This window comes from Maniola jurtina, chromosome 7, assembly GCF_905333055.1.
Source record: "Maniola jurtina chromosome 7, ilManJurt1.1, whole genome shotgun sequence".
Classification (NCBI taxonomy): domain Eukaryota; kingdom Metazoa; phylum Arthropoda; class Insecta; order Lepidoptera; family Nymphalidae; genus Maniola; species Maniola jurtina.
The window spans coordinates 12,414,686-12,425,465 of NC_060035.1; the positions used below are offsets into that span (position 1 = coordinate 12,414,686).

The window sequence follows — 10,780 nt, forward strand, 5'->3', positions numbered from 1 at the left end:
TTAGGAGGTACGGAATCCTAAAATTGTAAGTGCCGCACTGTACACAATATTAAATTCGCGATTCGTTGTTTAGGCACCTACGCATTTAAAAACGTCTGCCGGGTGTTAAGTTTTGTCGGTCTATTTATTTGAGTGTCGGCCACATGTCCGCCACTTTCGAAATCTTTGATCGGGCTGTATTTATTTGATCGTAAACGATCACAACTGTTCTTATTTTTACTCATAAAACAATGGTGGTTCACCCCGACCGACCTAAGGGTTTAAATACCAATAATTTGTCAAAGGGGAAACTTTTGCAAGGAAAAATTCATCTATTTATCATTTTTACTTCCTTGTATAGAAGAAGAAGGGAGAGGGTAAAGTACGGATAGATGCCCCACTTTTTGAGAAAGTGTTCTAATTTAAAAACTATTAATTTAATTTAAACTAGCTGTGCCCGCGACTTCGTTCGCGTGGAATAGTGACCGCGCTTTATATAGCCACGGACGCTCAGGCGCGAGGCGTGTAGTACGTACTCTCTTTAAATTGACATAACTTTTTTATTTATGAACCGATTGACATGAAATAAACACTAAATGTTAAGTGAAGCTTACTACAATATATTAGTCAAAACCGTATCTAAATCGAATAAGCCGTTTCTGATATTAGCGTGCACAAACACACAGACAAACAGACAAACAGACAAAAAAAATTAATTACAATTTCGGGTTCGGCATCGATATAATAACAACCCCTGCTACTTTTTTTTATATATGTCCATTGTACAGACACCACTTTTCTACAATTTTATTATATGTATAGATAATTCCTCTTAGTATAGCTAGTACCTAATCTTTCATGTAACGTTACGACTAATTTTTGTTTATTACTGGTTTTGCATAAAGTGAGTTTTCGCAGACCCATTTTTTTTGGGGATAGAAGTTAGGTTTTTGAAAGCGTGGCATCTATCCCACTGCGGCATCTATCCGTACTTTACCATATGGCAGTTTTTATTAAACCCCATACCCCTTTGGGTGCCTTTGGTTTCTACACGGCATCGTACCGGAACGCTAGATCACTTGGCGGCAAAGCTTTACTGGCGGGGTAACAGCTAGCCACAGCTGAAACCTCCCAGCAGACTAGACCAAAGAAAATTTTGAAATCATAAAATTCCAAATTTCCCCTCCCGGGAATCGAACCGACGACCTACCACTAACAAGACCACAGCGCTCACCACTGCGCCAGGGAGCTCATTGATCTATTGATCATCTATTGATTTTATTTCAATACTAGCGACCCGCCTTACTCCACAATTTTCACTACCACGAAAAATCCTATCTATTTTCCGGGATAAAATATAACCTATACGGATTCGGAAGAATCCCTTTAAGTAATGGTAAAAGAAATTTTGAAATCGGTCCAGTAGTTTTTGAGCCTATTCAATACAAACATACAAAAATACAAAAATACAAAGGTTTCCTCTTTATAATATTAGTATAGATTATTAATAAGATAGTAGATATTATTATAAAAGTACTTAAATTAAAAGATTGAAATGCTGAAAAGTGAAAACGCAAGACCGTTCACAAGTTTTACGTTGAAAAATGAAATTGAAACATCACGTGTCTACGCAAAATTAGCAAGCACTATGCTTTCGAAAAAATCCACTCACACTAATTCGAACACTAAAAAGTATTACTGAATTGTTTATTGTGCTTAATTAGAAAGCTTTTGTTTGGTGCAAACACACGTCTATCAAACAAACAGACAAAGATTTGCGGTCCAATAGATAATGGCATTGGGCCTTTGAGTTATACTCGTAAATAGTAGAGTAGGATCATGATCTAACCTTTATTCAAATATATCCTCCTAAGTTCTTTATTAATAAAGATTAGGTATTATGGCTTTACTCACGTGTTTAGTCGACGTAAGCCCGGCTAGTTTCAAACCCATCCGATTTGCTTTTTCATAGGGACTCAGCTCGCAACGCTTTGCTATTGACTAATCAAAATAATTCAAAGGCGTAACGAGTTCTACTTAAACTCATTACGCCTTCGAACTAAACTTAATGAGTTTTTAAGATTTTAATGTAAGTACTTATTACTGAACGAGTACGCCATATACGCGAAAGAATATTAACAAATACTTGATGGTACATCAAAACATCTGCGTGGATTTAGTTTTCTTTTTTAAATCCCGTGGGAACTCTTTCATTTCCTGGAGTAAAAAGTAGTAGGCTACTTTTATCTGTTTTCAGAATGCAAGCTATCTCTACTCTAAATAGATGATGCTCACAACTTCATCCACACGGGTTTAAGTTTTTAGGAATTCCGTGAGAACTGAGAACTCTTTGAATTTCGGGGACAAAACGTAGCATAAGTCCTTCACTGTGATGGATATATAATAACTATATACGTAATATGAACACACCGTATAGAAATGCATGCCCGGGTTCGAACCCCTGACCTCCAAGTAACAGGCCGATGTTTAAACCACCAGACTATCACCGCTCGGTAATCATAATTTCTAACGCTTTTAGCCACTGATAGAGGCCGTTTTACAGAACATCGGCATCTCTAGAACAAAATATCTCTCTGCATTTAGGCCGCGGCCGTTAGTATGACGGGTTGTGTAACCCAAATATCGAACCTTAGACTAAACATTTTATGAGCGTCTATAACGGGAATTTACGTGCGTGCGTTACATTGTTTTAGTTAATTTGGCTGTGTTTGTGTATTTACTACTTAGTGGGTACAGAAATAATCTAATGTCATTGACATAATATAATAGGGATGATGACTATTAGTCAAATTAGTGACTTTTTATAAAACTTGAAACGCTTGCTTGTATGAAATATACAGATGTGGCGTCATAAACGTCTGACCAAGCGTCTGACGTACTTTTTTAGTTAAATCGATAATTTAATATGGTTAGCAAACTTAAAACTAATAGCGGATTTTGATTTTACGAATTTTGAAAGACCCTCTATTTAATAGTTCCTTACATATATATTATTTAGCATATCCCGAATTATTTTAAAAAACTTGTTTGGTTAACCTAAGGCACCTTACTTAGGTTTTATTCTTAATGTTCCAAAAAAATTTGTAATTGGCCTTTATATATTAATTAGGTCATGTTTAAAGTTTATCGCACTAAAACCACAATGCTATTGCTCAAGAACTAAGTTTCAATTTGGTATAAGTACCTACATAAGTTTTCTAAAGACACCACAATTAATGTTCTTGCAATTAATATGTTTAGCATGCGTTTAGGTATCCAAATTTTCAGTGAAAAGTCTTGATCCTATTTTTTTTTAATGAATTTTGAGCAATGTTCTCGTATCTTAGAACGATCCAGCACTTCACGTAGCCAATTTGTAGTAGATAGGTATGCCCTCGAGTAGGTGTTCGGTATAAATCGGATTAAGGGAGTAGGTATTTCGTTATTAGCTGGCAAGCGGGGCAAAGTATCGTAATACCATAATGCTGAATCCCTACAATCATCGTACCTAACCTGTAACCGCCACAACATATTCGTCAATAAAGCCGATTGTGCGTAATCGTACGGCTTCCTTATAATATTTTACGGTAATTATTATAATTAGGAGGTGGTAGTGCGCTCCATACACGGACGTAGTTTAGCTCTCATTTGAATACTAACAGATCAAACTCAGTGAAATATAGATAACTGGATGATGCCTGCAATTCCGCGTTGGATAACTGGATGATGCCTGCAATTTCATCCGCGTGGATGTGGTTTTTAAAAATCCCGTGGGAACCCTTTGATTTTCCGTGATAAAAAGTTGCCTTATGTCTATTTCCGGGATGTAAACTAACTTTAAATCGGTTAAACGTATGGGCTTTTAAGAATCCCGTCGGAACCCTTCGATTTTCCGGGATAAAAAATAGCCTATATCCTGTGATGTAAGCTAACTCTATACGAATCAAATCTTCAAATAACTTTTATCGGAGGAATAAAGAGGGTTTGACAGTTTTTGTACTTATAGGAAATCTGTCAAGACGTCTTTATTCCACAGATACTTAAAAGTTATTTGACGATTCCTAAATCGGCCCTTACCGCCTGAATTCTGCCGGTTCCATAATTATTTATTTAAATTTTTTTTGAAAAACGATCAAAATCTCTAGTTTCGTCAGTCAAACAGACAATCAAATCGACACCTCCCACGTAAGTTGTTGTAAGCCACAAAATTGCAATTTTGCGTTTTTTACATAACGATGTCTATTTTTATCTATTTTATATGTTCAATTAAAAAAAATCCTAAAAATGTTGTTTTTTAAAGTACTTATGAGACGTATAATGTTGTATTTTTCAAACGAGGACGACGTAAAATATCGTATCGACCTTTACAACGTTTTATGTGGGGTGAAGTCGCACGTTTGCACCTCGTATGTAACAGATACAACAGATCACGCCGGACTTCAAATGAAATGTTTGTAACTCAAGACACTGATATGTCACGGTTGTGTTTTCATTTTTTTATTTCATTATCGTATTTTAGTAATTTAATAGTTATGCCAAGCTAAACTATTGTATAGATTACATACAACAATTTACGTCGTTGAGGACACCCAAAAACAGTGTTGTATGATGACATACAACCGTTTACGTTGCAGAATTATAATAAATTTTGTGTTAAGTGATACATACAACATTTTACTTCGGCATTTATTTCTCAAAATTTTGTTGTATGATTACATGCTATATTTTACGTTGCTATGACATTTTTGTTTTTCTTACATACGACATTGTATACAATAAAACTATGTTAAAATTTAGTTTGATGGCGATGTAAACCTATGCTAGTCAATGAAATAACTACTCGGCTCATCATACCACTAGGTTACCATATAATTAACAAAAAAATCACTACTATAATATATTATTTCAGAGCCTACTTTTCCAAGAAATAAGTTGGTAGAACCTACCAGGTGGTGGAGTCCAATTTCTTTACGGCCTATCGTCCAAAAATAACAAATATTTTTTATGATTTTAAAGCTCATGGCCAGAAAAAGGCCAGAAATGATACTGTAGTCTTCAGCAGATGCACCTACCTACTGGCAGATCTCTATTGTACAAACACGTGACTTATGGATCTTTAATTTCGTTTTAAAGATACCATAGAGCGGAACAGGAACTCAAAAGTATTCACGAAAGATCTGTCTACTAAACAGGGCCTGCTGATACGACAAAAAACTGACAACACCTCATTTCAGCTAACTTGAGCTCTTGAAATAAGTGGACTAGTTCTATGGAAAGTTATACACCACAATACAAAGACTTGTTGAAGATTTGGCTAAAGATCCCAGAGCTAAATTGACGGGACACTATACCCAAGATATCCCAGATGCCAGTTTATACGAGATAAGTATGGCTCTCAAACAACTCAAGGATAAAAATTCGCTCGGTGATATCAGAATCACAGTAGAATTCCTGAAAGCTGGTGGCAAACCAGTACTTAAGGTCTTTCAGCGATTTTCCAATCGCCATGATGGGATTTTCAAACCCGTCATGGCGATAATGCCGTAATAAATAATAAGTAATGGTTTATTTGTTGCAATGTGGGCACAAAAGGTTAGTGAATCTTATATTCAAATTAATCTAGTTCATTGCATAACGAAATTACAAAGTTACAAACATTACTCAAGAAGAGTCATAGACTCATCTCGCTGCTAAGCCATGTCTATAAGCTGTTGTTATCTTAAGTCATTATGAATCATCACAATAATAAGTTCGATGACTTTCAGCATCCCTAACAAGCTTGATTCTGAAAAAGCTTAAGCACTATAGGTCACATTCATAAGCTGCGACATGTTATGCATAATATAACTGAAGGCTATTATAATAATCTGCCTCTTTGCTAAGCGTTTGCAAATTATGAGAAAGTTTTTGATTTGGTGGAAACTGGGGCTGTATTAAGGTCGCTATTGAGATGCTGAAACAACTGCCTGTTCATGCAAATGCTGAAATAGAATCCTGTACGAAAACACCATGTCAGTCGACATATAGGACCAGACTAGGCCAGTCCAATTGCAGTGACAGAGTGCACATTGAGACGTAATTCTCTGAAACTCTTTACCGCTGCTTTGGAAGAAGTCCTTATCTTTAAGCTTGGATTGGAATGAACTTGACATTAACATCAAAAGAAATTCACCTTCGATTTGTCGTTGACATAGTCACTATCGCAGAAACTCTGGGAAACCTCATTAGGTTTCCCAGAGTTTCTACATTTACAGCTCAATGACCTTTGCAAAGTTTCACAACAGATGGGCCTGAAAATGAACATGAGTAAGACGAAAATTATGTCTAATTCTTATGTCTCGGCCCACCCAGTAATCGTTGAGGGCTCTGCACTCGAAATTATAGAAAAGTGTGAGCCTGGAACAGGTACCTGGACCAGGTAGGTAAGTGCAATTTCAAGAAACAGGTCAGCCAACGAATCCGACTCGGCGGCAGCGTACGGAAACTAAATTAGTCTTCGAACAGTGCGTGTTACCAGTGATGACATATTATGGATCCGAGATAATATGGTCACATATTATAATGAGATTCATAAGAAAGTTCAGAGTCACTAAGCGGGCAATTAGAGAGCTATATTTGAAGTTTCTCTACGTGATCGAATCTGGAATGTGGATATCGGTAAGAAAATCAGAGTAACCGCCATAAATGGGTTGCGAAGCTGAAGTTTAAATGGCCGGGGCACATAATTCGAAGGACCCATAGACGTTGAGGTCCCAAGGTGCTGGAACCTCGCACTGTAAGGCGCAGCGTTGACAGACTCCCACTAGGTGCACAGACGACATCAAACGATCACAAGGAGCCACTGGATTTAGGTTGTGCAAGACCGTGGCATATAGAAGTCCCTACAAGAGACCTATGTCCAGTAGTGGACATCCATTGGTTGGAAATGATGAATCGGACTACACATACTACTTTTTTTTTTAAATTTTAAACGACGTACACTGTTGTATTTAACACATACGATGACACTCAACCCGTTTTTTCCAGCGTAATTTGTTGTAAGTATCTTATACAACATTTTACAAAGATGATACACGCCGTAAAATGTTGTATGAACAAAATCTCAGAAATGTGAAGTATTTCTATAAATTATCTTTCAGAATATGTTAAAGTACTGTAAACTATAACTAAATACCGAATTTCACAAAAATATATTGAAAAATGGAGCTTTAATTTCAATTTATATCTTTAAAACGCTCTACTGAAAAGTTGTAGTTTTGGGGTTACAACAACTTACGTGGGAGGTGTCGAAATTATCCTTTTATATAGGTAGGTACATATATTATTGTATAGCCAAATGCCCAGGATAGGTATATACCAATCGGTACGGTTTAGAAATTTTTATTTGATATTAGGTATTACTCTACATTCATTCGATTCAAATGCTATTTCCATTTTTATTAGGCTTTTATCCGTTACGTGACAACAAAATTAAGTTGCCGAATAATTCGGTTAGGTTTTTATTTCTGCGTTCCGATTTTACTGCGGGAATAGATATACTGAAAACCTTTTAGCATCTTACTGCGCTAAGGCGCAAATAAATTGAGCCTCGATAGCTCAACGGTTGAGGAGCCGACTTTAATTCCGAAGGTCGGTGGTTCAAACCCCACCCGTTGCACTACTGTCGTGCCCACTCCTGGCACAAGCTTTACGCTTAATTGGAGGGGAAAGGGGAGGATCATGATTAGCATGGCTAATATTCTTTAAAAAAAAAAAACAATCATGTAGCTATCCAACAAATCCAACCTTAGAAAATTTCTTCTTGGATTAGTCAGAAAGAGCCCCAGTATTTTGTGACCTATGCCAACAGTTTAGTTAAATGTTGTGTAGAAGCAGGCGTTACTTTGCGGAAATCCATCACACTATTCACACTAATATTATAAAGGCGAAAGTTTATTTGTATGTGAGTATGTGTGTGTGTATATGTTTTTTACTCCTTCACGCAAAAACTACTAGACGGATTTAGCTGAAATTTGGAACGGAGATAGATAATATCCTGGACTAGCACATAGGCTACTTTTTATCGGAAAATTTTTTTAGAAGAAAAAATTACTCGGAAAATCAAAGAGTTCCCATGGGATTTCGGAAAACCTAAATCCACGCGGGCGAAGTCGCGGGCATCGGCTAGTGATATATAAGGCGTATGCACACTGGCAGAGCGGAGGCGCGCTGGAAAAATAACTCGCGCAATTTTTTTTAACGCATTTATACTTTATAGTAAGGAGCTGATTCTAGGCAGGCGCGTTCGACCTTAGGCTGCATCATCACTTAGGTGCTATTTAGTGTGATTGCAGTCAAGCACATACCTAGGTCTATTATGCGAAATAACAAATCAACCTAAGAAAATTTCCTCTTGGATAAGTCAAAGAGAGGCCCTAAATAGTTGTTAGAGGTGGTTCGTAAACAACAGTTAAGGCAATCACGCCGGCAAAGCAGAGGCGCCAGCGTCTTTCTTGAGAAAACTCCCAATTATTAAGCATTGTAGTAATTAGCTGATTAATTGTAGTAATTAGCTGATTCTACAAACCCAACCAGCGTTTAATTTATCGTGAGTGATAGTTATTCAATAGGTTTAGGTTTAAAGATATTTATTCTCATAAAGACATAGAAAAGTCATTCACATGAGAACTTAACTCTAAGAATACACTATTCGCCATTTTATTGCATAAATAAATAGTACTCATTCAATGCATTTATCGAAGTAACTTGAATTGCTCATAATGTGAGCAGCTAACTCAGTTTTAAATGCATTGAATGAGTGTACATTTTTTATCTGTGCCGGTATTTTATTGTATAGTTTAGCTCCTTCATAGGTAAGGGTTTTTCTGCCATAATTTGTTCTGGTTTTGGGTAGGACAAGGTAACTGGCTCGACGAGTTTTAGTTTTAATTTTTGTAAATGTGATATCAGTGTGGATTGTTTTATTTATAGTTTTTCTAACAAAAATACATGTGTTGTATATATATAACTGATGAACGTTCAATATAAAAATAACACTATAACAGGAGGACTAAAACAAACGTTTTTGTCTAGGTAAGCCCGACATTATAATTGCACCAGTCCGAGATTCTAATGGGACTGTTCCTATGGCACTTACTAGTCGGGTGTACTCTGACAACAAACATGAGTTTTTAACTGTCCTATATTTATTTATGAACAAAATAATTGGGGAGCTCACGAACAAAATGGTGCAAGTGCACGAAATATTTTCAGGAAGAGCAAAAACAGAATGGAGATCTGTAATTGTACCGCTTTGATCGAAATCGCGAACTTTGGACTCATTTTAGCACAGTTTTAAGTCATTTTGCTTTCAATTTTTTTTTTTTTATTAAAGAATTGAGCGCAAGTTTGTATTCAGTGATATAAATCATGAACTTTGCACTCAAGTTCAGTATAGTTATGTAGGCAATTTTTAGATGACTGAGCAACGCGAAGAGTGTTATGTTTTCATCAATCTATATAATATTACTTGTTTTTTTTTGTTCCTTTGTGGCGCTCTAGAGACTAAACGCGTGGACCGATTTTGATGATTGTTATACCAAATGATTTGTCTTAATCTTCCAAGTGCTACTAAAGGTATTAAAATTATGAAAAATCGATATGGCGCTCACTAGATGGCATATTGGAACAAATAAAAAAATGAAAGTCGATGGAATTCGGTACGTGAGATATCATTGAATAGGTCCTTTAAAATCATAGTCAGGTTGGTTAAAAACGTTCGGATTAAGAATAAAGTATTTTCAATAATTAGATACACCGCTTTGTTAGCCAGCTCCTCAATTTTTGTAAAAACGGCAAAATACAACACCAAACAACACATAAAACCGTTAGCACAACACAGCACGACACAGCACATCACACGGGGACAACTAAACTAAACTAGTACCTGATTGCAACAGTTTCTCGGGCAGGGAACCAAATGGTAAATGTGGCTCACCGGACTCAGCGTGGTCGGGATGCTCGAGGTCCTGAGCAAGCTCAGCCGCCGCCGTTGCTCAGCGCTGAGCGAAGCCCGCCGGCTCCTGTCGAGTTCGTAGGCCGCCGAGTCAGACCCTGAGTCTTGACTCAGCCCGCGGAATAGGGTTGGACGTAACATTGGTCTATTTTTTTTTTTTTTTCAATTATTACGATTCCAATTCCAAGTTTTTATTTTGACGAAACGAATACAAAATTAATTGAGATTAATTGAAAGTTAGTTCAACTGAGTGAAATGAAGTTAATATCAGAGAGTTGTAACATGCATCTAACTGGATAGTTAGGTTCTTAATTATATACTTTTTAGGGCGATTAATGTGAAACATTGCATCCATACAAGTAGGTATTTGCAGTTTGGTTCTAATTTGAATATTAACCAATCAAACTCAATCTTTTGCAGGCATGTTCTAGAAACTAATTACACGGATTTAAAGATTTTGTATGTAAATCTTACCTATAAAACTATATAAATAAATTACCTAATTTAGAAACGAAATATTTTAACGGAAATCTGGCAGACCACAGATATACAGGATGTAACCAGAACGCGAGCAAAAACTTAGCTTATTATTAACTACCTGAACACAATCCAACTCCAATAAGCATTTGCCTTATCTTATAGTTTTACGTGATTTAGTATTTTTCGAACCCGCATTATACATATAGCGTAGCGTGCCAAACTCGGATCAATGCCCCACCTATGACGTGGCATTGACTTCGAATGACCTATTTACGGAACGTTCGTTGACCTCTAGCATCTGTCAGATGTTATATTTGCAATATATTG

The 10,780-nt window shown here is 36.5% G+C and overlaps 1 protein-coding gene across 6 annotated transcripts in view; it reads right to left on the minus strand.

Moving 5' to 3' along the window:
- LOC123866653 (uncharacterized protein ZK1073.1) overlaps positions 1-10,780 on the minus strand; it is a 57,406-nt gene that overhangs the window by 39,829 nt on the left and 6,797 nt on the right. For 3 of the 6 annotated variants that reach the window (XM_045908334.1, XM_045908333.1, XM_045908335.1), the window contains one exon: positions 9,905-10,118. The exons of 1 other annotated variant lie outside the window; for it this stretch is intronic. In XM_045908334.1, coding sequence (XP_045764290.1) covers positions 9,905-10,118 — 214 coding nt within the window. The remainder of the gene's footprint in view (positions 1-9,904; positions 10,119-10,780) is intronic. 2 more of the 6 variants (XM_045908337.1, XM_045908336.1) reach the window with 2 other exon arrangements.